The following is a 27,701-nucleotide window of genomic DNA, read 5'->3' on the forward strand; positions in this document are numbered from 1 at the left end:
TTTGAACCTCGTTTGAATGTTCAGTGGTTATGTCACTAAGCCACAGCTGCCTCCCAGAAATCACCTCTGTGCACATCTGTAAACTTATGAATAGAGTCAACAGTCACTCAGAGCTTAAGGAAACATCACTCTTGGCTTTGGTGGAGAAGACTCATGCCTGAGTAATTCATGAGAATTCTTTAAGGGGTGAATATATGAACGTGACTTAAGCTTTCAAAAAGCCTTTGATATGACTGCCTTTTTTTTTTTTTTTTAATAGAGTTCTTTTGGGGTTTGGAGACCTGCCATCACTGATAAATTACCTCAAAGCTAGACAACAACAAGGAGTAAAAAGATGATGTGGCCCAGAGGTGAGCAAACAGACCCTGGATCCAGACTGCATGGGTCCAAAACTGGGCTCTGTTTGTAGCTGAGTGACTTTGAGCAGTTTACTTACCCTCTCTGTGCCTCAGGTTCCATACGTCTAAAGTGAAATGATAAAAAGAGCACCTCTTTTTCACCTCCTAGGGTTGTTGGCAGGATGAAAGAATTTTATATATGCAAAATAACTAGTGCTTGCCACAAAATAACCACAACATGTATTTATTGTCAGTAGTATTCTTTTGCAGACTATAAAATAGAAATCCTTCCTGGGATAAGGGCCATGGCCTGCCTATCATTACACTTATATCTGTGATCAGAGATGCAAGCATAAAGAGAAATCCCCACATCTTCTGGGCTATCAAGGGCCTCCCTGCAGTAAACTGTCCCCCTGACACTGATAAGGATATTACAAGTGCTGGTGCAAGTGGGACGATGACCCCTCAGCTTCACTAGAGATTGAACTGAGTACCTGAATATACACATATACAGCACAGTGAGTCTCAAAACTTCTGGATCCAGGCCCAGGAAGCTAACAGAAATGGAAGTCCCCATTCCTTCACTAAGGGCAATAGAAATAATTGAGACCAGAAGTGAGAGGTCTGGAAAGACACAGGCTCTTTTAAAGGACAGGATTAATCCTAGGTCTTCTGACCACCAATGTGTCCCCTCTACCCTCCAATGGAATTCTGAGGACAGAGCCCTCGGAGAGTTCTAGAATCCACAACTGTTCTAACCAGCCCTCTGTGCTGTGACAACACACAGCTCAGTAGTAGACCTTGTCTGGAGTCCAGATGCAAGGCCCCAGCATCAGCTCTATCCCCCACTCCCAGTTCAGGAGCCACCAGTCCTGAGAGACAGCTCCGTCAACTGACCCCTCCCTCTGCATCTCACTAGTCTCATCAGCCCAGGGGACCTTGATGACCTGTCATACGTCACTCTCTCACCCTCCCTCTGGCTCTGACCTCTTACCTACTCCAGCTCCACAATCCTCACCTACCTATAGGTTCCCAGTCCTGGACAGGCTTAGGCAGAGGCACGAGGGTGAATCAATCACATGCATATTGCCCATGATGCAGGATGGTAAAGAAAACGAAACATCTTGCTGTGTGACATTCAGCAAGTCACTTCTCCTTTCTAGGCCTCAGTGTATTCATTAGTGTGAAAAAAAAAAATGATTGGACCAGATAGACGCTAAGGTCCCTTAGCCATTTAAAGTTCTATTTTTTTTAAATTGAAATATAGTTGATTTACAATGTTGTGTTAGTTTCAGGTATACAACAAAGTGATTCAGTATATATATAGATAGAGAGATAGATACTATTTTTCAGATTCTTTCACATTTTAGGTTATTATAGGTTATCTAATATAGTTCCCTGTGCTATACAGTAGGACCTGTTGTTTTTTTTATATATAGTAGTTTGAATCTCTTAAACCCGAGCTCCTAACTTACCCTCCCCCTGATCTTTCCCCTTTGGCTAACTGCAAGTTTTTTTTCTAACTCTGTGAGTCTAATTCTGTTTTGTAAATAAGTTCATTAGGATCACTTTTTTAGACTCCACATATAAGTGGTATCATATTTGTCTTTCTCTGTCTTACTTCGCTTAAGTGTGATAATCTCTAGGTCCAAGTATGTTGCTGGAAATGGCATTATTTCATTCTTTTTTATGGCTGAGTAATATTCTAGTATATATATGCCACATCTTCGTAATCCATCCATCTGTCAATGAACATTTAGATTGCTTCCATGTCTTGGCCCGTGTAATCAGTGAAAGGTCTATGATTCTTTAGTAGACATGGGACAGGACAAGGAGCTGGAGGGCAGCAGGGAGCCATGGTGTCAGGCACTGTGTTTCATCCCTCACAGCTCACTGTCTGTAGGTTTCTGTCTGTGAGTGGAACAGAATGATTGCATCCAGGTACATGCACAGGTCTGGGCATCTGTGTGGAAACATGTACGTGTGTGAATATGTGTATACCTGTGTGTATGTGCTGAAGAGAGGACATCTGTGGGTACAGGAGGGTATGACTGCAGTGTGTGTGCACAAGTGGACTAGTTTTGGTGAGACAGGGTCACATGTGAAGGACTGGACTCCACAGTGTGGTGGGAGTGGAGATAGGCAGGTGCTGCTGGGGGTCATACTGGGGAGGTACCCTCTGGCTGGGGAACCCTAGCTCTAACTTGGGCTCCTCTACCTACCCCTCCTGCCCTGCAATTACTGCATCTCCAGCCAGGACAGAAGGAGATCAGCTGGCCTTCTTGAAGTTAGACAGCCTTCTTCAAAGGTACTCAAAACTTTTCCCAAGAACTCCAGTAAGTGAAATATTGATCATATTCACAGAATTCTTACTATATTTTCAGCTCCTTACATATAGTAATATATTTAATTCTGAAACCTCCCTGTGTTAGGTACTATTCTTATTTTACAGATCAACAGTAGAGAGGTTAATTAGGGAGGAAAAATACAAGGGATAAATGAAACTTCATTAGGTGTAGAGAGAGCAGGACTGAGGCCCAGAAACAGTTGAAAAGTAAAAGCAAGATTGGGAACAGAATCTGGGCCCTTTCTTCTTATTCCAGGCTGGACTAGCTGATATACTGTAGCTAGAATCACATCAGGAAGAGCCGCATTTAGATGCATCAAGAGACTCTCAAGGAGATCTCTAGGGTTAATAGTGAAAGAACAGGTCCCAATTCATCCAAGAACAGAGTGGACCACACAAGACCACAGAGCTTCAGCCCATTCATATCTACTACATGGCAGACTCTGGAGATGGGTGGATGAGATATGTCACGGTCCTCAAGGGATGCTATGAAGTTGCATCCAACACTCCAAGTTCTGCTGTCAAGTGTGAGGCAGGTGTGGGGGCAGATGGGGGCTGACCCCTCAGGATCTCTTTCGCTGAGAAGCAACTGGTGACACCTCTCCTCTCTTCAGAAGTCACTCGACTCACAAAGCTTTGTAAATAGACAAGGACTGACTCTCCATAAATGCCCCAGGCTGGAATGTGGCCTGTGGCCAGGAAAGCCACTCAGAAAATTGGTCCCCAGACCACAAGCATTGGCCTGGGCCCAACAGGTGACTAAAATCTGACCCCATGGCCCTTGGCGTCTCTAGCCTGACATCAGGCTTGGGATTTGGAAAGAAACCCTGTGGTCTGCAACCAGTCCTCAGTGATACTGGATGCAGGATACTCACCATCAATCCTGCCTACAGCTCCTGGGGCACATGGGGTGGGGGGGAGGGCAGGGAGGGGCATAGTTCTTCCTTTTTCCCTTCCCGTAATCTTCCTTCATTGACATGATCAACACGGCAGAAGGTGGAAAAACCTGACTTTGAATATCAGAGAATCTCATCACCTCCTAGCAAAATGCAGGGAACACAAAATCCACCTGAAGAAGTGTGCAGAGGAGCGGCTCTGCTTTCAGGCAGCTGCTTTGCATTGGGTGTGTTGGTCAGAATGTTTATGCCATTGGTGTCGGTCAGAAAGGATCAAGGGGGCTAATGCGTGAGTCCAGTGGGGCCCTGTTCCCTGTCCCTCAGGTGAATGGCAGGCTACCAGCCAAGTTCTGGTCCCATTCCTCTTGCATGAGACTGCTCTGTTTATCCAGGAGGTAGGCCTTTTGGGTACCTGTTCTCTGGGCAGGAACCCAGAAAACACAGCAGACATTCTGGCACTAGCGAACCTTAAAAGGTAAACCTGGGGCCTCTGGCCAGTGACTCACCTTAGCCCCACCCAGGGACATAGAAAGAAGGGACCATTGTCCGCCAGAGAGGTTGGTGATGTAATCCTTTGTGCAACAGAAAAGAATGTGAGCTCCTTGAATGGAGGCTTCTCTCAGGCCTGTGTGGCAAGGAAAGAACCCAGAAACCCAGCCTTTCTCAGGCCACCCCACTGCCACAAACTGGCCTACCTTCTGCACCCCCTCCCAAAGGTGCCTTGTGAAAATGCAGACCAAACTACACCAGAAACCTGGAAGTAGCCAAACTGGAACTTCTGATTCCAAAGCTCATGTTTTCCTCCTCTGTGGTATGTTGTTCCCAGCCCACGGTCAGATGATTTGTTCATTTAAAACCTGGACCACCCAACTGTGTCCATGTCCTCCAGCCCTAATCTGCCAGGGTCATTTTCCCCAGGGCCTGTCCTCAAGTGCTCGCACCAGGGCAGTAGAGGGAGGCTCACCTTCAACCCCATCACTGTATTTCTTTCTGCTCCATTTCCTGGTTTAAGGCCTTCTGCCACCCACCCACCCACCCACCACCAGACCACTGCCGAGAACTAGAGTTCCTTGCCCACCAAGCACTATGCCTGACCCTCAGTGGCCATTCGGCGCTTATAGAGTAAGTGGATCAATGAATGCAGTTCTCAGCAACTCTGGCAAGATCAGCTGCCTGTGGACCCCAGGCTGGGAATCAGTCCTCTATCATGCATGAATCAACCCCTTCTTTCCCTTTCACTGGGTTTTCCTGGTAGCTCCAGGGGCCCTCACACACACACAAACACACACACACACACAACATCCCCAACCCTTAAGATCCTGGTCCTCTGATATCGCCATCAACTGAAGTCATGTGGACCCACACAGCCAAAGGGGGGTTGCTTACTGGTAATGTCTCCCCTTTTCTTTTCCCTCCCCCAAATCCAGCCAGCTTTGTCTTTGCTCTGGGGATAAAGAGCCTGAAGAATCTAGGCCCAAACAGCAGGAACGCTCCAACTGCTACATAACTTTTTATTGCAGAGGAGGAGTCCCAGGAAAAGAAGGGGATGGGGCAGTTCAGAGGGGAAGGGTGCTGTGTCCAGGGAAGACAAATGCCATGCTTCCCAGTGGCACAGCGTCCAGCCTATCCCCACACTGGGGACGGGTCTACCATGGTCCAGTAAACTGCATTCAAAGACTTTATACTCTAGGGTCGGGGACAAGAGGGAGAGGTAAGACGAGGGTCGGAACCATGGGAGAGGGCATCTGAGATACAGGTCCAAGTCACTGGGGAGGAAGCTAGGGTTCCTTGATTTCTCCGGAGTAGGGCAGGAAGGATTCAGCATCCGCGTGAGCCGCTGCAGCGTAAACCCGCGACACAGCCGGGGGAGCCGCAGAGGGCACAGCCGCCGCCAGGGGCGCTCGTCTCCACGGAGCTGGGACCCGCTCCGGGCGGCAGCAGTGCCTCGGCGCCCGAGGCTGAGCCTGGCAGGCCGGTGGGAGCACTTCCCAGGACTGAGCGGAGAGCGGCTGTTGGAGGAAAAAGCTCTATCGTCTCCCCTGCCCTTTCCGCCCCAGAAGACAGACATACAGATATACAGATGCGCAGACACCTCCCCCTACCAGGAGACAGACGTGCAAACTCCTCAAAGTGACAGATACACAGACCCCATCCCCTAAGAAACAAACTCGGGAATGTCCCCTCCCTGGAGTCAGCCCCAGATTCTCCCCCACGAGAGAATAAAACAGTTTCTTCCACGGGGATGAACCCACAGACCTTCCTCCCACACCCCAAGACACACCAACAGATCCCCCGCCAAAGAACAGACCACAGAACTCCCTTTCCCGATACACACAAACACCAGTAAACCACCCCCAAGAGAATAAAAGCAGCCCTCACAAATGGGAGACACACAGAGGAAGTGGCTCCCTACTCCCTCCCCAGAGAGGATACATACCCAGGGTGGGGAGGGGATAACATGTGACCCCTTTCATCCCAAGTTACTCTCTTATTTACTTACTGACATTTCCTGCCCCAAATCCCAGACCAAGCCTGCAGGGAGAAGGAGGGAGCAGGTGAGTGAATCCATCTACCAGACAGAAAAGTCACCCTTCTTCAAAACAAAGCACTTCTGGCCCCTTCCAGACAGGCAGAAATCCTTCCATTCTGAAAGCTCCTTGGGTCTCTCAGATCCCCTCAGCCCTTTCGAGTAAAGACTCCTTCTGGACCTTTACATTCAACCCTTCCTGTCTTAAATTCAAATAATTCTTTTACTGAAGAATTCTTAGAGAAGGGAGAAGGCAGAAGATCTACACTGTCTTTAGCTTATCTTGAAATTAGACCCCATGATGGGGGCATTTTGAAGGCAGGTCCTAGAGGAGATAGGTCAGTTGTCTGGAGAATATTATTCAAGCCTCACCCAGTCAGTTTCTACCTGTGGGTCCTTAAGGTGGTCTTTTATTCTCTGAGACTCAGTTTCCTCATCTGTAAAATGGGGATAATAGAACCTCCTCCTCCCCCCCCAGGAGTTTAAAGGAGACAATAAATGCAGCTTGTCTGCTGCACAATGGGTTCCCTTTCCTTCCCCTCAGCCTAGTGGGCCCAGCTGAAGCTGGAAGCCCTTGGGTCTCTACCTGCCTAATGTCAAAAGCCAGACCCTACCTGTCGCCATAAACCCTGCCTTCCCTAGGCCTGAAGGAGAGAGGAGCAGAGCTGAAGGCGCCCACACCAGGGATCTTACTCCCCCTGGCTGGGCCTTGGTCCTTGCAGTTGTCTCAGTATACAAACTGGCCCCTGCTTTCTGATCCTGGGAGTAAAAGAGTCACTCATCACAGGTGCTAAGGTTACTTGTTAGCTGGGACCCTTGGTCTAAAGGTCTGTGAGATGGTGGGAAAAAAACTGACTCCAGGAGAACAGATCCCTGGATACCCAGCTCACCTCTCCTCACCTTATCCCCCACCCCAGCTGGCGAGGACCCAGGCAGGATCCTCCCAAAGCCTCTCTACTCCTCGCCTTGACCACATCTGAAGCACCGCCTAGCCCTCACCTGCTCTCCTCGCCCTCCAGCAGTTTCCTGTAGATGGCGATCTCAAACTCCAGGCCCAGCTTGACGATCATGAGCTTCTGGTACTCACGCAGCTGCCGCACCATGTCCCGCTTGGCCTTCTGCAGGGCAGCTTCCAGCCAGACCAGCTTGCCCTTGGCGCTTCCTGAGGCACTTTCCTTCTGCAGAGCGGCTGGGTCCTTGCCTCTCTCTGGTTCACAGGGCTGGGGACAAAGGGGGCAAAGACCACAGACAGGAGGACATCCTCAGCCCCTCCCCACTCAAGGATCCACACCCTTCTCCATAGCCGGAGGGCCGAAGAGAAACTAGAAATCGTTAAGGGGAATGAGTGTGCCTGCTCTGAAATCTGTGTTTGTGTGTCTGCCCCACTCCCAGGGTGGAGGTTGGGGACCAGCCTTCTTAGATGACTGAGAGCCTTTTGCATCTAGTATGTGTGTGTGCATGCTAAGTTGCTTCAGTCATGTCCAACTCTTTGCAACCCCATGGACTGTAGCCCACCAGGCTCCTCTGTCCATGGGATTCTCCAGGCAAGAATACTGGAGTGGGTTGCCATGTGCTCCTCCAGGGGATCTTCCCAACCCAGAAGTTGAACCCGTGTCTTCTGCAGCTCCCACCTTGGCAGACTGGTTCTTTACCGCTAGCCCACCTGGGAAGCCCACATCTAGTATAGTGACATTTCCAAAATGAGCTAGGGGCTGGGAAGCATCAAATACATTTTAGCATGTTATTCTGGGGTTATTGTTTCATCAGGGAATGAACAGGAAGAGTATCCTTTCCTCATAAGAGATGAATTTGTAGTTTTCCAGGGAAAAAAAATATTGATAATAAAGGCCTGCCTTGGTGAGGCATACTTGCTGCCTAGGGAACCAGTCAGGGAATCAGAGCAGCTGAGGCTGCTGGGAGACTGGGCCCACCCAGCCACCACTCTGTTACCCCTGGAACCTGAACAGTTTGTCCCTCCTCAAAGCCAGGGGTTCCTGGAGAAGGGAGAACCCCCACAAATATCCTGCAGAGCCTGAGACACTTGTCTCTGCAGAAAACAAGAACTGACTGGAAGCAGAACCTCTTCCCTTTGCGGGGTGGAGCATGGGCTGGGGCAGGAGCTTAACTAAGAGGGCGGCTGAGAAAAAAGAGGAGCGGGTGAGAGGGAGAGAGGTGGGGAGAAAGAGGGCATTCATGTGGGAACCTTCTCTTTCTGGAGCCTAAAGCCTGAGAAACACAAATGCCTACAGAGCCTGGCTGGAGACATCAAAAAGTATAGGCCAGGGACTTTCCTTGTGGTTCATTGGTTAAGACTGCACTCCCAATGCCCAGGGCCTGGTTCCATCCCTGATCAGGGAACTAGGAGTTCTGTAACTAAGACTGGGCACAGCGGGGGTGGCAGGGAGGGAGGGGAAAGGGAATAAAGGCCAAATGTAAAGTATATGTGGATAGTACCCAGCTCTACAAAGAAATATACACACTCTAGTTTTCCTGAAATCACAAGGATGTCTTTCCTGTTTTCAATCTTTCATTTCTTCACCTTAGATAGAGAACTAGATCCAGAGCCTAGCTGTATCTCTTTGACAAGAATGACAAAGAGTACTAGCCAAGGTGAGGATAAATGGCAAAGATCCCTCTGCCTCAGTGTCAAAGGATGCAATTTGGAGTGGTGGAGTCTGCGGCACACTGCAGGAACATGACCCCCATGTGAAGATGAAAGAGAAGGTAGAGGCCTCTCTTCTCTCACCAGATGTTACTGTGTGAGACCATGTGAGACCAGTTTAATATTGCCAGATCTGCATGTTTGTAGAGGGAATCCATGGTACTGAATTTCTAGGTAAGATCTTGCCATTTCTGAAGATGGGCTCAAATTTCACACTATAGGACAATCACAAAACATACAGACTTAAAATATATATATACATAAAAAATGATATACAAACAAGCATCCATATGCATACATTTTTACCTACGTGTTAATTATGTATCCACATTAAAAAAAAAAAAAAAACTCAAAGTCCTGGGCAAATGGAAGCATGGTATATACACACATAACCACACTCCTGTTTGCTCAGACATTCACAAAGAGAAACTCTATCCAAAGGATGGGGGGAAGGTCTAGTCTAGTCTAGGATGCGTCACCAGCATCACCACTCAGCCACCCCAACGCCCGCCCCTCACCTGGCTCTTGGTGCCATCCACTTCCACTGTCAGCCGCTGGATGGCCTGGTTCAGCCTGTTTAGCTCCTCCTTACTGTGTCGCAAGTTCTGCACGTGTTTCTGCACTGTTGCCTTTATCCCCTCGCACTGTGAGGTGGGGACAGCCAAGTGGGGTGGGGGGTTGATCAAGAAGATGAGGAAGCAGCAGGTGCATTCACTGGAGATCAGCAAGACGGTTCCAGCACCCACCCAACCCCTTGCTATCATGGGTGGGTCATTTGACTCCTCTGAGCCTCTGCTTCTCCATCTATAAGATGGGAATGGTCATCCTTTCTATCCCCAGAGGTGGTTGAGAGAAGGAAGCGCACTTGGCTGGCACCAGGGCGTGTGGGTCACCAGGTCTGCGGATGCCAAAGGTAGTGTGAACTAGCCACAAAGGGAAACAGTGCAGCAGTCTGTTGAGTCTTTGGACTGAGACCACACCGAACTGACCCCAAGAATCAGGAGATAACCCTAGGAGATCAATTCCCGTCCTTCACTACATAGACTCATCTAAATGAATACAAAAGGCAGTTAATAAAATTCAACATTCCTGAATTTTAAAAATACTTTTTCAAATCTAAGAATATGAAGAAACTTTCCTAATTTGATGAAGGTTATTAATCAGTGACAAGAGATCCAGTTTCCAGCTACTTCCCCAAAACCCAGGCCACTCTGGGACAACATTATGGGACAACAAGGGACCAAATCAGTGGGCCTTTACCCTTCCTGCATCCTGTACCAGTTGGGTATGATGACCATGCTTTCACAGTGCCTTACACTCTCCAGTATTTTCCCTCCACCATCTCCCTGGGGCTCAGGACCACCTGTGAAGTAGACCAGGGAGATGTTCCTGTATCTATTATCTTCCCTCGGGCAAGCTGATGCTCAGCCACCATGCAAGAAGTAGGGACCCTGAGGGATATGACCGACCCTGCAGTCAGTGGCTGAGCCTGGCTGCATCTTAAGTCCACGCACTTTGCTCTACTCCCCAAGGAACAGATAAAGTCACACAGGCCCTTCAACACAGAGAATAGGAACTGTTCACTCCAGCCCAGTGCAAATTTCCTTCCAAGGTATTGATAGATAGGGTGTGGGGAATGGATGAAAAGAGACTGCAAAACTTCATCTCCCACCAATCTCTGCCCTATTCTTACTGCCTGCACCCGCTCTTGTTCCCAAAAGCTGAAGACACAGCAGGCAAGCTCGTGCCTGGCGGGGTCCAACAGATCTGGACTGAGTTCAAGATCCCTCCTCCTGTGTGAACTAATGAGCTGTGTAGACAAGTCTCACCATGATGAGCAGAGCTGTTCTCTCCTCCAAGCCTCCCGTGGTCCCTGAAGCTCAGCTGTAGCCCAGAGAGCTCCTAGAATGCTCAGCTCTGAGGGACAAAGCCTCTTCTTCCTGGGGGCTCTGTGACCTCATCTTGTTACATTTGCAGAGTTCTGATTGGGGAGAGTGGTGGAAGGGGCCATCCTGTGAGCCCAGAGGGGAACATGTTAGTCTCTGAGCTGGAATGGACCTTCAAGGAAAGAGGAGGAGGAGGAAGCGGGGTGGGGGAAGGAAAAGGACTTCAGGTAGGGGAAACGTGTGGAGCTGGGGAGTCTGGGCTTTGGGAGTGGGCCACAGGGAGCCACAGAAAGTGCTTGAAGAGGCCAGCAGCCTGGTGTACGTACAATGCAGTGTGGAAGGCCTGTCTGATAGCAATGCAGAAGACAGATAGGAGGGAGAGAGACTCTGGCTGGGAGTTCATTTCCACTAGTAGGTAAGAAATCTGAGTAAAGACAGGACTCCAAGCTGAAGGAGTAACAGGGACCAGAGAACACAAGTTGATCGGCATTTTCTTCTGTTTGATAAATTTCTCATACATGCAAGAGTATATATAACATGCATTTGATGATTTAAATAGCGAGATAATAAAACAAGCCCCTGTGTGCCCACCAGAACCTTCAAAGCCCGCTGTGGGACTGACCCTTCCTGCTTACAGCATCCTCTCCCTCTGACCCCATTCACTCTGCAAGGTGACCACTATCTTGGGTTTTTGTGTTAAGCAACCCCTTGTGTTTTCTTTATTGTTGTATCATATGTGTATGAATCCCTAAGCAACTGTTTTAGTTTTGCCTTCCTGTAAGATTTCTATAAATAGAATTACATGCAGGCTTCTATGACTTACTTCTCCCTCCTCAACATTCTAATTGTGAGATTCAACCATTCTGATGCATGTAGCTTAGTTTGTATTGCAATGCTGTAGAGTATCCCAGTGTGATTATTACTCCTAGGGGTATACACGTGTGCTTTTTTTTTTCTTTTGATCATAGCAAACAATGCTGCTATGAACTTTGGGATATGTATTTGCTAGTGTACTTTGGCAAGAGTTTCTTTGCGGTACTGGCTGTCAAACTTTTTTTTATAGCCATAGCTCAAGTTATAAGAAATACATTTTAGGGACTTCCTTGATGGTCCAGTGGTTAAAAATCTGTGTTGCAATGCAAGGAAGACAGATTCTATCCCTGGTCAGGGAGCTAAGATCTCACATGCCAGGAGAGCAACTAAACCCAAGTGTTGCAATTACTGAGCCCACAAGCTCTGGAGCCCACGCACCACAGCCAAAGACCCTGCATGACTCAGCGATGATCCCATGTGCTGTAACTAAAACCCAACATAGCCAGTTAAATAAATAAAAATTAAATAAATTTAAAAAATATATATTTTATATCATGAATTGGTACCTATATACATATCCACACACATAAACTGAAATAAATTTTATGAAAAATTATTTCTGCTATAAAGTGCCCTCTGATCCTCTAATCGGTCACTTTAATGTTTCACTTTCAATTTACTGACCTAGGTTTTCAGTAAGGGCTCATGTTTAGGTTTTCATATGTTTTAGTTTTTTCACCAAGCCTTATGTTTAGGTTTCATTTCTTATAAATAGCATATTAATCTCATTATTTGTTAAATAATGTAATGAAAATGAAATATCCATGAACTAACTTACTGACACAAGAACCCATTCTGTCCTCTCCCTCTCACTCTGGAGGTAACCACTTCCTTGAATTTGTGTAAACATCCCCTTGCTTTTTTTTTTTTTTTTAGTTTTATCACATATATTACATATATCTAAAAATATATCTGTAAGGTTATCTTGTTTGTTTTTTAATAAAAAGGGTATCAGTTACACAGGGCTTGCTTTTTTTCTTTGTCTTTTAATATTATATAGCTAGGATTCCTCCCTGAGCATTCATAGTATTCTATTGAGCAAATATACTACACTTCTATGTTATTTTGTTTTATTTTTTCCTTTTACAAAGTTGGTTCTACAACCATTTTTTCTAAATGACCCCTGATGCACATATGTGAGAATTTCTCTTTGATACACATCTAAGATCTAGGAGTAGAACTTGGGGATCTTAGGATGGTCAAATGTTCAACATGACAAAACAAAAATTATTTGCCAAAGTTATTATAGTAACAATTTACACTTTGATCAGCACTGTATGCCTTCCAGGTGGTGCTAGTGGTAAAGAATCTGCCTTCCGATGCAAGAGAATCAAGAGACACAGATTCGATCCCTGAGTTGGGAAGATCGCCTGGAGTGAAACATGGCAAACCCACTCCAGTATTCTTGCCTAGAGAATCCCATGGACAGAAGAGCCTGGTGGGCTATAGTCCATGGGGTCGCAAAGAGTCAGACATGACTGAGTAATAGGCATGGCATGGCAGGACAGCACTGTATGAAAGATTCATATATTCTCCACATATCTTAATTTTCAACAGTTTAATGGGGACTTCCCTGATGGCCCAGTGACTAAGACTCCATGCTCCCAGTGCCAGGGAACTGGGTTCAGTCCCTGGTCAGGGAACTGGACCCCACATACTGCAACTAAGAGTTTTCATGCAGCAACTAAAGACCCCATTTGCTGCAACTAAGACCCAGAACAGTCAAATACATAAATAAATATCTTTAAAAAACAATTAAATGGTATAATCAATCTCATTTTTGACCTTGCTTTGAATTTTCATGATTACTGTTGAGGTTGAATAGCTCTTTAAATGTTTATTATCTATATGTATTTGCTTTCTTTTGAACATTTTTTCTATTGGGTTGTTTGCCTTATTCCTATTGGATTACAGGTGTTCTTTATATTTCTAACTATTACTATTTTACCACTTATGTGTATCACAAATAGCACTTTCAAATTTATAGCTCCTCTTTTTATTTTATGGCATATTTTTATCAATAAAAGTTCTTAATTTTAATGTAGTCTAACTTATCAAGCTTTTATATTAAGCACTCTGTGTGACTTGCTTACAAGTCCTTTTCTATACCAAGATCAGAAAGGTGTTCTCCATTTTTTTTCTTCTTAGAGTTTTAAAGTTTTGCATTTGATGTGTATAATTTTAATTTGCTTGAAATTGGTTTTGTGTATCACAGAAATCAGGGATCCAATTTCATTCTTTCCAATGTGGCTAACCAATGTATAGTTCTTTCTTTGCTATTGATCTGTGAATCAAAGATATATATAGCTATACATCTATATAGATATAGATATAAGATGTATTTAACTTTGCATATTATATATAATTTTATTTATGTCTTATTTATTTAATATATTTATATCATATATACACACAAGAATAAATTGACCAATGTAACAAAACAGAGAGCCCCCAAATTGATATGTATTATATATATATACAAATATGTCATATATAAATATATGATGCAAAATATTATACAGTATGTCATAAGCATAAATTATGCAATACATATGTTTTATATATGTATGTATACTATACACATCAATTTAGGAGCTCTCTATTTTGTCTCATTGGTCAGTTTGTCTAATCTTGTATAGATACTTTTGCCCTGAATTTCTGTAGCTTTCTAAAAGGGCAAATACTCATTCTTCCTTTTACACCAGTGCCTTAACTATTCTCAAACTTTTCTCTTCACCATAAATTTTAGAAACAGCTTCTTAATATTTATGTAAACCCTTGTTTGGAATTCAATTGTAGTGGCACTGACACTGTAAATCAATTTAAGGACAATTAATGTCTTTTTTTCTCTCAACAACGCTGTGTCTCTTCATTTAGTTAGGTCTGCATTTTGACTTCATTTCCTGTAACATTTCATAAAATGTTTGTATTTCTCTAGGCATAGTTCTCTCACATATTTGTTAGATTTATTTCTAAGTATCTTATGGGTTTTAAAGTCATTAGTTTATCCATTTTATTGGGAGATAATTTACATACAGTAAAATACACACATTTCAAGTGTACAGTTCAACAAGTTTTGATAGATGTTTGCCCTCATTCAACCATCAGTGAATGAAGATAAACGACATTCCAGCAATCACCTCAGTAGTTTCCTTCATACCCCTTTGCAGCAATCTTCCCACCTCATCCAAGACAACTACTGATCTAATTTCTAGCAATGGAAATTAGTATCGCCAGTTGGAGAACGTCCTATGAATAGAAGCACACAGTATATACTCTGATTATTTTCACTTAGCATAATGTTTTTGAATCATCCATGTTGTTTCATGAATCAGTAGTTCATTCTTTTTTCTTGCTGAGTAATAATCATCACATGAATATATCTCTGTTTATCCATTCACCTATTAATAAAATGTTTTTATTGTTTTTACTTTGGGGCTATTATGATTCAAGCTCCTAAGTAATTCATGTACAAGTCTCTGTGTAGACCTGTTTTCATTTCTTGTAGATAAATACCCAAGAGAGGAATTGCTGTGCCATTTGGCAAATGTATGTTTAAATTTATAAGAAATTGGCAAACTATTTTTGGGGTGCCTATATCATTTTATCCTCCATGAAATTTCCAGCTACTTGATGGTCAATCTTTTAAATGGTTAGTCTTTTAAATGATAAGTCTAGTGGGTAAGTTTTTTCTCATTGTGGTTTAATTTAGGTTTCTCTGATGACTAATAATGATGAACGGCTTCTCACATACTTCAGTTCAGTTCAGTCGCTCAGTTGTGCCCAACTCTTTGCGACCCCATGAACTGCAGCACGCCAGGCTTCCCTGTCCATCACCAACTCCCAGAGCCTACTCAAACTCATGTCCATAGCGTCGGTGAAGCCATCCAACCATCTCATCATCTGTCGTCCCCTTCTCCTCCTGCCTTCAATCTTCCCCAGCATCAGGGTCTTTTCCAGTGAGTCAGTTCTTCGCATTAGGTGGCCAAAGTATTGGAGTTTCAGCTTCAGCATCAGCCCTTCCAAAGAATATTCAGGACTGATTTCCTTTTGAATTGACTGGTTGGATCTCCTTGCAGGCCGAGGGACTCTCAAGAGTCTTCTCCAACACCACAGTTCAAAAGCATCAATTCTTCGGTACTCAACTTTCTTTATAGTCCAACTCTCACATCTGTACATGACTATTGGAAAAACCATGGCTCTGACTAGATGGACCTTTGTTGGCAAAGTAATGTCTCTGCTTTATAATATGTTGTCTAGGTTGGTCATAGCTTTTCTTCAGAGGAGCAAGCATCTTTTAATTTCATGGCTGCAGACACCATCTGCAGTGATTTTGGACCCCAAAAAATAAAGTCTCTCACCGTTTCCATTGTTTCCTCCTCTATTTGCCATGAAGTGATGGGACCAGATGCCATGATCTTAGTTTTCTGAATGTTGAGTTTTAAGCCAACTCTTTCACTCTCCTCTTTCATTTTCATCAAGAGGCTCTTTAGTTCTTCACTTTCTGCCATAAGGGTGGTGTCATCTGTGTATCTAAGGTTATTGATATTTCTCCCAGCAACCTTGATTCTCACATACTTACTGAATCTTAATACATCTTTGTATTAGGTTTGTAAAGTGTCAATTGAAATCTTTTACCCATTTTGATTGAGTTGTTTGTCTTCTTGTTACCGAACCCAAGTCTAACTGCTCAACACTCAAAAACTATTAAAGAGGCCAGGTTGGTGGAAAGAAACTTTGCTTTATTTTGCATGCCAGCAAGCAAGGAGGCAGGGTGAGGGGTGGGGGAGGTAGACACCTGTCCAAAAGCCGACTCCTCCCACCATTGACAGGGGGCAAGAGCTTTTTTAGACAGAAGGAGTGGGTTACATGCAGAAATAGTAGAGTCAGCTCTGACAGTCATCATGAGGTTGGTCATCAGTGGTCTGACCAGTGTCAACTTGACTGTTTTAGGTAGTTTATCTTCAGTTCCATGGTCGGTTTGTTCTAGTTTCCTTGAGGCCAGTTCTTGGAATTACAGCAGCTTATGTCATGGCTACAGTCTGGTCATCATATAGTTAACTTCTTCCACCTGGTTTCAGTATCTATAAGATGGTTCACAGGATATGGCTCAGCATATTATCCACAGTCCTTGAGAGGGAACTAAATGTTCTTGATTATGCTTAATGACTACATTATTATTATATTGTCTCCTTTGATTGTTTTCCTTTGTTTCTGCATTTTCCGACTTCTCTGATTAAACTTACTCTTTGGCTAAAGTTTCTCCACAGACAAAATGCAGGCAGAGGACATGAGGGGGCAAGGACTATGGGGTCCTGCTCCATTTCATTCTTATTGAGAGCTGAGTTCTTTACATTTACGTTTAATGTAATCATTGATATGATTGGTTTTAAGTCAATAATTTTGTTGTCTGTTTCACATTTGTCTGATGTGGTTTTTTTTGTTGTTGTTGTTCTCTACAGTTCGTTTCCTGCCTTCTTTTGATTTAATCAAACATTTTTTAAACATTTCAAGGTTATTTATTCTATTGGTTTTTAGCACTTTTTTTTTTAAATAATAAACACTGTTTTAGTGATTGCTCTATAGCTAAAATTGATTGTGCATCCTTGGGACTCCCCTGGTGGTTCAGTGGCTAGGACTCTGATTCCACTGGTGGGGCTGAGGTTCAGTCCCTGGTCGGGGAACCAAGATACTACAAGCCATGCAACTTGATCCAAAAAAAAGCATCCTTAATTTATCAAAGTCAGTTAAGATCCCCTGGAGGAGGACATGGCAATCCTCTCTCCAGTATTCTTGCCTGGAGAGTCCCATGGACAGAGGAGCCTGGTGGGCTGCAGTTCCTAGGGTCGCAAAGAGTCAGACTCAACTGAAGCATCTGAGCACACACACAAGTCATCTTCCTGGGGATTAAGCTGATGTGAGATGCTTCTGCTCATCCCTCTAATGATAGCATCTTGGTTCACATTTCATGATTGTTGATTAATTGTGAGCTTCCATTTGTTGTAACACTCTCTGGAAGAATTTCTAGAAGCCTGGGTTTGAATGGCATTCTTGTAGAAAGGATTTGTATTTGCTCTTGCCAGATTCAGGGGAGAACCACCAACCTGGGCTCATTTTAAACAACGTTCTCATGTACGGTACTGTGGGTATTTGCCACCAAAAGAAAAAAAAAAAAAAAAGTGAACTCCAGCCCAGAGCTGGATGAGGGTAAACTTGTGGTTTAAAGTTATCAGGAAAAACTTTTCTTTACCAAAGCCAAGGTCAAGATGTACATGTTTCTTTCCTCTCTTTTTGCGGATTCTTTTCCTGCTTCCCCTTTCACTGAGTATCATCCAGTTGCCTATTATGGACCTTGGATCCAATTCTCCCTTTTGTGGGCCTAGGCTTTGTGTCCAGTCCCCTAACCATAGTGGGCTTCCATCCATTGAATGCCAATGACCAACAGATGTCCCTTTCATGTCATTAGGCTCCATCATTCACATACTTCCCTGGAGTCATGCTTATTGTTATTGTTATCCAACTCTGATCACCTCCCATGTGTTCTTGCTAGCTCATGATGCATTAAAATATTTTGAAAGTATATTATCTAGAATTTTAATGACAAAAAGTTTATTCAGAGTTCCTAGTCTGACTTACTGCAAGGAAAGAAGTTGCAGAGAAAACAATTCACAAAGTTTGGTGACTCATTAAATAGGGAAAATAGGTGTCAAAGAGTTTTAAGCTGGAGATATTAGAAAGTGAAGGAGTCTTTTGGGCCTAGAAAAGAAAACAACAGTCTCAAAGGCCCCTTGATGAATCATCTAACTTTGGAGAAAACAAAGCAGAACTTTAGTTCCACCCTGATGCTCCAGGCCAGTTGCATCTATCTGAGACTTACCACCCCCTGTCCAGAAACCTTCCACCCCCTACACCTGCCCAGAAGACTTATCACCCCCTGCCCAACTATAAATGTCATCTCAACAAAAGAATATTCAAAATATCCCGCCTGGTTAACGTTTCCCTTATTGCTTCCACAAACCTCCCTATAAATATGAAGCCTCCCTGATCCCTCTCAGCGCTCAGCCTGGTCATTAGGCCGACTGTCGCCCCTCCTTGCCTGAATAAAGGTAACCTACTTCTGTTGAGGTCGTCTTTCCTTTTCTGCCTCGCCCGAACTATACCTTACAGAAAGAACTGATAGAAAGAAGGAAAGTTGATGAATGGGCATCTGTAGATGGGAAAAATGATGAGATGTTTTTAAGGCTTTTTGAATTTCAATTATCAGTGCAACATTCACGTGGAGGTGCCCTGTGGTCAATTGGAAACCTCAGAGATGAACTCATTCATTCTCTTAACATTGCTCAGTGCCTACTATAAGCCAACACTGTGTCAGACACTTCCTAGCACTAGAGAATTACCTCAGAGAGCCCTGAGCCATCGGCGCACCCCTCCTCAATGTCCCCAGCCCTGAACACACAATAGCATGGCCCAAGCAGCAGGCCCGCCCCCCCCCCACCCCTCCCGCTTCCTGGAGACCCCACCCACCTGTTCCAGGCCTGAAATAATGGACAGAAAGATGCACACATATGATGGAAACTAGATGACTTTATTTTAAGCACAGATAGCAAGGAAGAAAGAAGATTTGGGAAAGGAAATGACAAACATTAAAGAGTGCAAGGGAAAGAAAGGTGGGAGGGGGACTTAGGTGTTGCCCTCTTCATGGGATCAGAGAGCCCAGAATCCTCAAATAGACTACATCCATGGATTACTCCTCCCAGCAGACTCTCTCAGCCGTAGGCAGGCAGGAGACAAGGAGGGAAGGAGGGGATTCCCACACAAGAATTGAGAGGTGGACAGTAGAGAAGGTGAGTCAGAATGACGGGTTGCACATGGTAGGGTTGGGCAGACAGGCCAGCTGGGAGGCTCGGAGAGGGTGAGATGGGCTGGGGCTCAGGTGCCTCCTCAAGTCCTGCCAACTCAACACTTCTTACAGCTGCTGCCACAGGCTCCCACCCCAGAGGACCTGATGCCACTGGTACGGGTGACTGAGAGGTCACCACATACAACTCCACCCCGGGAGCTGCTCACACCTGCACAGAGACAATAATGGTAAGTCAGAACCTTTGGGGGTGGCGGGGAGCTGGTCCCAAACACAACTCCCTCCCTAACACCCAGTAGGATGTCTCTGGATCATCCACATCTCCAGGGAGAAAGACAATCTGAACTCCCGTGTGGTCTCAGGACTCCCATCTTCTGGATGGGAATGACCTCAATCTTTCTTAATCTATTCTTCTGTACCTGGTTTCAGGAAGACCTCCATGGGGACAACCACGCTGATAAAATACCTGTTTTGATCTGGAACAAGATAACTGGAGTATGGACAAGTATGTTTGGACAAAGAGAAAGTCAGAGCTTCCTATGATGGGGAAAATAAGACTGACACTCTAACAGGCCTGGGATGAAGTATTATTCCACTCATAACCTGTCCACCAGCTCCCTCTTTGTAACTGTGTGGCTGCTAATGAATGGAACTCCTCTCCCTGGGTCTTTTCACCCTCAGAGCTAAGACATTCTTCCCACTATCTCACTTCAGTGTCTCCCCTTCAGGGCCCAAATTACTCACTGACATTCACAGCGTTGATGCCTTCACACAGCCTGATGTGGGAGAGAAAAGAGCATTAGGACTGGGTGTTAGTTTCTGACAACGATCCCAGAAGTCACATAGTCACCCACTCTGAACCCAGTCACCTAAGGAGCCACCCAAGTCCCTCCCCAGAAGGTCAGAGGAGGTCTGGGGTCCAGCACCTCTAGAGGCTCAGCATCTCCCCAGCTCTGTTCCAAGAGAACACAAGGGGTAAGACCTCCCAGGTCCCTCTAGGAAGAGGGTCCTACTACAGGGGGGCTGCCCCCAGGACTCCAGCTTCAGACTGCCTACCCTACTCCTACTGACTGGCTCTACCATCTACAATCCAGTCTCCCTGGGCCACAAGCTTTTCATCTCTCTAATCGAAATGTATTTTTCTATTTGCTCTTTCAGTTTGAGGCCATTTTTATCCTATCCCTTAAGCAAGGGTGTTCTGACACCAGCTCCTAGCAGTTAGTTCACAGATACTATTTTGTACATTTCTAGCCAACTCTGCATGAAATCACAGTGGTAGCTTGAGCCCAGTCATGATAGAAGTATTTATACCACTAAAATACACAAATGTCATACATCATAGACTTTTTATTCCCTCAGAGAACCAGAAAACTACTGTCCCTAACCAAATGATGTAGGAGCCCATTGGAAATCAGATAGTGGGCTCAACTGAGACTGTCCTCCTTAGCCTCTCCTTGGAGCAGAGAGGGAGTCAAAAAGGGTTCCAAGATGTGAGCAAAAGAAGGAATGGGGAAGTAGTAGAGGGGAAAAAAATGGATCAGGTCTATGCAATTGAGGCCCCAGCTGTGCAGAAAGTACCCACCTCTGTTCCTCTCCCTCCAGCAGGCGTCTGTATGTGGCAATCTCGATGTCCAGGCCCAGCTTGGAGCTCATTACCTCCTGGTACTCCTTAAGCAGGCAGGCCATGTCCTGCTTGGCCTTCTTCAAGGCTTCCTCCAGCCCCGCCAGCTTGCCCTGGGCATCATTAAGGGCCGCCTTGCCCTGCTGCTCCGCCTGGGTCACTGCGGCCTCCAGCTTGGAGTTCTAAGGGCCCAGGAGAGAACAAGGTGGGTTATGGTCCCTGGGTCTCTGTGTCCATTTCCTAGATGTGTCCAGTCTCTCCACCCAGATGAGATCACCCCAGGAACAGACCTCTCCCCTTCATCAACTGGGGCTCCCTGAGGGGCCATAACCTAGGACTCAAGTCATACAAATGGGTTGCAGAGTGAATGGTGAGATCCAGCTGGGCACACACACTGCCTGTGGGATCCTGGATGGGCCTCAAAAAAATCCTACCTGGGACTTAGCATTTTCAATCTCAGCTGTCAGCCTCTGGATCAGGCGGTTGAGCTCATTGATCTCCTCCTTGGTGCGGCGCAGGGTCTCCCCATGTCGGATCACCGTGGCCTTGATCTCCTCACACTGGGAGAGGAAGCAGAGAGGCTCATGAAACTCAGGACAGGACCTCCCACACATTCAGGACAACGTAGATGATTTGCAGCTTGTCCAGTGCTCAGCCTGTGCAACCATACACGGCAGCCCTGCCTTCCTACCCCATTGAGATGTCAATACTTTATCTACCGTCCCTAAGGATCAGAATCCCCAGACAAAGGTAGCCTTTTTTAATATACACCTTGAATCCCTCCCAGCACCACGTCTAGGAGGCAGGTGTCCTGGACCACTCACCTTGCTGCGGTACCAGTTCTCAGCCTCAGCCCGACTGCGGCTAGCGATTTCATCATAGTGAGCCTTGATCTCGGCGACAATGCTGTCCATGTTTAAGTACCGGCTATTATCCATCTTGACAATAACTGAAGTGTCTGAGATGTGGGCTTGCATGACTCTCAACTCCTGTGGGGCCAAGAGTCATTCACATTACATACACCATCCAGAGCCAAGTAGAACAGAGTTCACATTCCACCTTTACACACACACACACACACACACACACACACACACACAAGACTACAATTTCCAAAACCCTCACGCTTGCAGGCACCCCTGTCTATTTCCTCTGTACACAGGCTGGCCTGGGAATCAGGAGGGCTGAGTAATGTCCTCTCTGCTGGTGCTCACCTCTTCATACAGGGTCTTCAGGAAGTCCACCTCCTCTACCAGGCTGTGTGCATTGGCCTCCAGATCTCCTTTGCGCACATAGAGGCAGTTAACCTCCTGGAGATAGAAACACACAGCAGTCCCTGGTCATTACAGAGGATTTCCAGGGGGGCTCCACTTCTCCCAACCCCATCCCCAGCCCTGCAAAGCAAGTTATATGCATAGATCAGGAAGTCAAGAATAAGGGAACTAAGGTCTCCCACCAACTCTAGCAAAATGTCCTGTGTGACTTTAGAAAGTCCTTCCATCTCTCTAGGCCACTCTATAAAGGAAGAGCCAGAGCATTCCTGCCCTGTAGATCTCCTAGAGTGTAAGAAGGGAAATGCCCTTCTATCGGTTGGAATAAAATATAAGTTTATTAACTGAACAAGGGCATACTGATGCCCTGAGGGCTACCAGACTCCCAGGAGACTATCCCACAAGCAGACCTACTCACCTGCTTGATTTTGACAAGCTCATTCTCTGCCGTGGTCCTCAGGGTGACCTCCTCTTCATACCTCCACAAGGTAAGGTAATTTGAAACAAGAGATTTAGCTAGTAATGGAAAGGAGGGCTCAACCTGACCCATCACATCCACCCCCCAGGATATCTGAAACATCCCTCTCACCCACATCTTAATTACACATTTCTCTAACTGAGACATGATTCACTTTAAAGATACTGGTTTTGTTATTACTCAAGCATAATAAACTGCCTGGAAAGGTGGATGGAACTAGTAACTTGAACCAGTGATTATGAACAGTGGAGGAGACATAGTGTCATTTCTTTGTACCTCCAGTACCTAGCACAGTAAAGCAAAAGAGTAAGTGTTCAGAACAGACTTATGGGACGGGTGGATGGATGGATGGATGGATGGATGAACAGGGATATGGTCCCTATCCTAAGAAGTTCATAATGCAATAGAAAAAGGTTCTTTGCTGACATTTCAGCTTCTCTTCATGTGTCTTCCTGTCACTGCCTTTAAAGCTGACAAAAGTAAAAAGTGAGTTAATGAAGAAATAAGTTTCTAAAACCAGTGTGCTCAGTGGGTCCCCAGCTGTCGTATCATGTCAACCCTTCTGAGAGAAGTGGACCTTCCCAAATGCACTCACTTCTTCTTGTAGCCCTCCAGCACCTCTTGCAGGCTGTGGAGCTCGGAGGCCAGCCTCCCGCGGTCGGCCTCCACGCGCTCAGCCTCCCGCCTCAGCGTCTCGATGTAGCCGTTGAACAGGGGCTCCAGGTTGCTCTGGCAGCAGCGCTGGTTCTGGTAGAACTGCCACTTGGTCTCCAGCAGCTTGTTCTGCTGCTCCAGGAAGCGCACCTGCCACCCAGAGGAATAGTCACCCAGACAGCCATAATCCCAGCATCCTGCAGGATTCACCCCCCAAAACTTCCGCCGATTCCTTTCCCCCTTCCCATCCCAACACATACATGAGGATCTCTGTCACTGAGATGGCTGCAGATCTGAGTCCACGTACCCATGATCAAGTGGAAAAGTCCTTTCTCATGCCTGGCTTCACTGTGCCAGGGATCAGAATCCCTTCCCAAATGACCAAGCTTTCCCCTGGGAAACCTTCCCCAGTTAGGTCTCCTGCTGGCCCATTCCTGTCTGAAGTGAACATTAAAGGGAAGCCTCAGCTGGCCACAGGGTTCAATGTGAGAGTGTGTGAGTGAGTGAGAGTCAGAGGGGGATGCGGAGACAGGGTGGGGGCGGGGGACAACGAAGCATTCCAGGCAGCACTATCCCCAAAGGTGACCCTATAGTCTTACTTCTATTTCTTTTTTCTTCTGTTTCTATTTCTGATGTAAATTTCACATGTGTCCCATGGGGGACGGGGGTCTGTGTCGCCTCCCTCTGACATGCAGTTCCAAGCCCATTCTTGTCTCTCTTGTACATTATAACAGTGCTATCATATCAGGAGCCCCTGCACTATGCTCACATCTCTCTGGTCTGTCTGTGCCCTGAAAGTGTGTCCATCTCCTCCATCAGACCCGGGGTTCATCTGGTTCACATCTCTCCTGCCCCCTGACTAACCCTTCAGTGCCTACCCAGGAAAGAAGGTTCAGGAAGGGTGTGACCAAGGACACCCACCTTGTCAATGAAGGCAGCAAACTTGCTGTTGAGGCTCTTGATCTGCTCCTTCTCCTGGTGCTTTATGCGCTGTGCATTGGGGTCGACCTCCAGGTTGAGGGGTGTGAGGAGGCTCTGGTTGACTGACACAGAGGTGATGCAGGGAGGGCTGGGGCCACCAGAGCGATACCCGAAGCTGCGGCTGCTGGAACCAGCACGGAAGCCCCCACAGACACTGCGACTGCTGAAGCCCCCAGTGAGACCACGGTAGCAGGAGATGCCGCGGTAAGGAGCAGCCGTGATGCAGCAGCGGCTGGGCCTGGGCCCACAGGCCGAGGTGCAGCTGAAGGTGCGACCAGAACCGTACCTTTGAGTGGTCACACAGGAGCTGGAATTGTGGACTCCACTACGGGAGCTAAAGCAAGCTGATCCACAGGTCATAGTGGCTCAAGGCAGGAGGAGATGAAGCCAGAGGAAGAGGAGAAGTGTTCTGAGCTCTCCCTCACTGTCTGTGCCTTTTATAAGCCCAGACACCTGGCACTGTCTGCGTCGCCACATGGAGTAACCTTCTTGTCACCTTTATGGGCTTGGGGAATTTCTCAGTCATTTCTCCTCTTCTGGGATAATATCATCAAGATGGGGCTTTGGAAAATCCTACACTCAGGCAACTCTGAAGCCTTGGCAGAATTTTTTCCATAGTTCAAAGCCTAAGGGTGCCAAGGAGCCTAGGTCAACCAAGGTCTGGGGACTCTGCATTTTGTGAGATAATTGAGGAGAGGAAGGGAAGCCGGGTTGGGATGATGGTTTTCAGGTCAGCTGGACTCATAACCTCCGACTTTTAGTTTGGATCACAAGATGCGCTGAGACAAGGGACAAAGGGTGGGCCTGCCTGGGATGGGAAGATTGGGGTGGACCTTGGCAGCTTTGAGAGCAAGAGCCTTCCAGGGGCTTCACAGGCAGGGTCTTGGGGGCCAACTCTTCAGGGCAACCGATGACACTTGACCCTTGGCATGGCCAGAAGGAGATTGTGTTTACTCCCACCAAGACATGGAAAGCCAATCACATAACCAAAAAAAGTATTTTTTCAGCCACTTCATGCTGGGGGATCCATGAAGTGGGTAGATGTGTGTGAGCAGTGTGGTGTGAGAGTTCAGTATCTGAATCCCTAAAACCCCCTCTGTCCACCCACCTCCATCCCTCTTTGTGGGCCTTCAAGATTCCTCACCCACACCTAACAGAGTGTCTCCCTCAACTAGACCTTAAGTACAAGGCCACACTCCCCCAGACAGTCTCTTTCAAAGGCCTCCCTGTTTTCTCGGGCATTTTCAGAAGAGCTTCTCCAATAAACTCTGAGCCTGGACTGAGTGGTGGGACCTGGGATCCATTCCAAGAAACTTCAGTGGGCAGGAAGCCCCAGTTCCCAGACTGGAAGACAAGGCAGGCCCAGGGTGGGGGTGAGGGGAGTGGGGAGGCCAGGATGGTTGGAAGGGAAGGTGCCTGGGGCAACCAATGAGCCATAGAGGGGAAATGATAACAACAATAATAACAGCTGATATTTATTGACCACTTACTATGCACCAAGCATTGTATTAATGCTTTACATATACACTCACTTTATCCATATCACATCCCCAGATAAGTTTTATTATCTTCATTCTAGATACAAAGGAAACTAAGGCTCAGAGAGGTTATGGAATTTTCACCCAAGATTGCAAGGTGCAGAGCCCAGGCTTGAACCCAGGTATGTCTGATTCCAGAAACACTTTGACCATTATTCCATGGAGAAAAAAGAGGTGTGTCTCTGAAATGGGCATGCTGATGTTCAAGATGTTTCATAAGAATGCTGTGGGTTACCAAAAGTAGACACACACACATCCCCTCCATGTACTATCCCCACATCCCATTTGCTTATACACGGTGAATATGGCCTTCTCCCGGTCAACTACCTCTCACACTCAGCTTGACAGTCTAAGCCCACCTTACCCATGCACCATATTCACCAAACCCCTGCTTCCTTTCCCCCTAACCTCATCCATCCCGTTTTCCAACCAAAGCGGACTCGCTGCCAGCGGTTCCTCCCACATCCTCTGGCCTCCCTTGCTTTGCGTCTTTGCTTAGACGGTTCCCTCTGCCTGAACCCTCCTCCCATCTCTCTTCTCTGTACATCCAGCTCTTCAGTGTTCTTCATCCCCAACCAAGCCGTCATTTCCTGCAAGACCATGCCCTGACCTCTGGCCCAAAGGCCCTGGAGGCTGACTCTCCCACCGAGTACCCTGGCATTAAAGCCAGACCCCCTGCAGCCTTGTATTAAAGTCCTTTGTGTGTGCCTGCCCAGCGTGGGAACTGCAGACTCCTTCCAACTCTGAGCCTGGCTCCTGTTGGGTACCTATTTGCTCCCTGCCTTAAATCAGCTCCAGGGGCCTATGGTGGGGGTAGAGACACGACACCGAGATAGAGAGACACGACGCCAAGATAGAGAGCTAGCTTTCCATCAGTTAGCTCTCTATCTTTCCAGACCAGGCACTGAACCTGTGTCTCCTGCATTGGCAGGTGGATTCTTTACCACGGAGCCCCCTGAGAAGATGGAGAGTTAGCTTTCCATCAGTTGACTGGTGGGTTGGAGATAAAGGGGGCAAGGGAACAATTTCTAGAAGATCTGGCTGAAAATGGAGCAGCCTCCCTCTTCCTCATCACTCTGACCACCAACCCTCTTTATGGGGAAGTGTGTCCTTGAATGTATCTGACATCAGAGCTGGGTCAGGAATTGGTACTGACACTTGGGGGACCACAGTGCTTTAGTCGTTAAACCTGTCATTTCCATCCTTCTGGTTATGTTAGACAGCACAACTCCACCTGCAGCCCTCTGGTCTCTTGGAACTTTAAATGCAGTTAATTATCAGTGTGAACAAAAGCTGATTATCAACCTCCTCACTGATTGTGATAGCACAGAAAATCTGCTCCATCCATCCACCAAAATGCAGAAGGCGATCCAAGCAAGCATCATGAAAGTGCTTCTGTAAGTCTAATTTAAATCTTTAAATTAAGAAAATTAAATACTTTGGGGTAAGTTCATTTCCTCTTGTGAGGGAGATACCAAGGGAAAACTTCTTCAATACCAATTTATTCCCTAAAGAAAATTGGAGTAGAGGGCTTCCCTGGTGGCTCAGTGGTAAAGAATCCACCTGCCAATGCAGGAGACACAGGTTCAGTCCCCAGTCCGGAAAGACCCCACATGCAGAGCAACTAAGCCCGTGTGTCCCAAACTACTGAGCCCACTTGCTACAACTAGAGAGTAGCCCCTTCTCTCCACAACTAGACAAAAATCCGCACAGTGACGAAGACACAGCAGAGGCAAAAATAAATAATTTTTTAAAGAAGAAAGAAAACTGG

The 27,701-nt window shown here is 46.3% G+C and overlaps 2 protein-coding genes across 3 annotated transcripts; both read right to left on the minus strand.

Annotated features, from left to right (window-relative positions):
• Positions 1–5,399: 5,399 nt before the first annotated feature.
• LOC133042841 (keratin, type II cuticular Hb1-like) lies at positions 5,400–10,068 on the minus strand. Its single transcript, XM_061123839.1, has 5 exons — positions 10,031–10,068; positions 9,310–9,484; positions 7,108–7,328; positions 6,082–6,113; positions 5,400–5,575 (listed from the first exon to the last, which is right to left on the minus strand). Exons 1-5 carry the CDS (start codon positions 10,066–10,068, stop codon positions 5,400–5,402), a joined length of 642 nt encoding a protein of 213 aa, XP_060979822.1.
• A 9,089-nt stretch (positions 10,069–19,157) lies between these two features.
• LOC133041888 (keratin, type II cuticular Hb1-like) lies at positions 19,158–25,598 on the minus strand. Of its 2 annotated transcripts, XM_061122722.1 has the most exons (10): positions 24,737–24,752; positions 24,333–24,679; positions 23,353–23,561; positions 22,698–22,758; positions 22,223–22,318; positions 21,833–21,997; positions 21,443–21,568; positions 20,970–21,190; positions 20,132–20,163; positions 19,158–19,598 (listed from the first exon to the last, which is right to left on the minus strand). In XM_061122722.1, exons 1-10 carry the CDS (start codon positions 24,750–24,752, stop codon positions 19,486–19,488), a joined length of 1,386 nt encoding a protein of 461 aa, XP_060978705.1. In that variant the 3' UTR covers positions 19,158–19,485. The 2 variants fall into 2 exon arrangements, with proteins under 2 accessions (XP_060978705.1, XP_060978704.1); XM_061122721.1 differs by having other exon boundaries at positions 24,333–25,598.
• Between the last annotated feature and the right edge of the window lie 2,103 nt (positions 25,599–27,701).

The sequence above is a fragment of the Dama dama genome, chromosome 3 (genome assembly GCF_033118175.1).
Source record: "Dama dama isolate Ldn47 chromosome 3, ASM3311817v1, whole genome shotgun sequence".
In the NCBI taxonomy this organism is placed as follows: domain Eukaryota; kingdom Metazoa; phylum Chordata; class Mammalia; order Artiodactyla; family Cervidae; genus Dama; species Dama dama.

Excerpts from the sequence above, each read along its gene's own strand:
- LOC133041888 (XM_061122721.1), bottom strand. The coding sequence starts at position 24,752 with ATGACCTGTGGATCAGCTTGCTTTAGCTCCCGTAGTGGAGTCCACAAT. Across the intron at positions 22,319-22,697 it reads AGCTTGTCAAAATCAAGCAG|GAGGTTAACTGCCTCTATGT; the intron begins GTGAGTAGGTCT and ends TTCTATCTCCAG. Across the intron at positions 21,569-21,832 it reads AGAACTGGTACCGCAGCAAG|TGTGAGGAGATCAAGGCCAC; the intron begins GTGAGTGGTCCA and ends TTCCTCTCCCAG.
- LOC133042841 (XM_061123839.1), bottom strand. The coding sequence starts at position 10,068 with ATGGTCATCATACCCAACTGGTACAGGATGCAGGAAGG. Across the intron at positions 6,114-7,107 it reads CTGGAGGGCGAGGAGAGCAG|GCTTGGTCTGGGATTTGGGG; the intron begins GTGAGGGCTAGG and ends TTCTCCCTGCAG. Across the intron at positions 5,576-6,081 it reads ATTTGGGGCAGGAAATGTCA|TCCTGGGAAGTGCTCCCACC; the intron begins GTAAGTAAATAA and ends CTCTCCGCTCAG.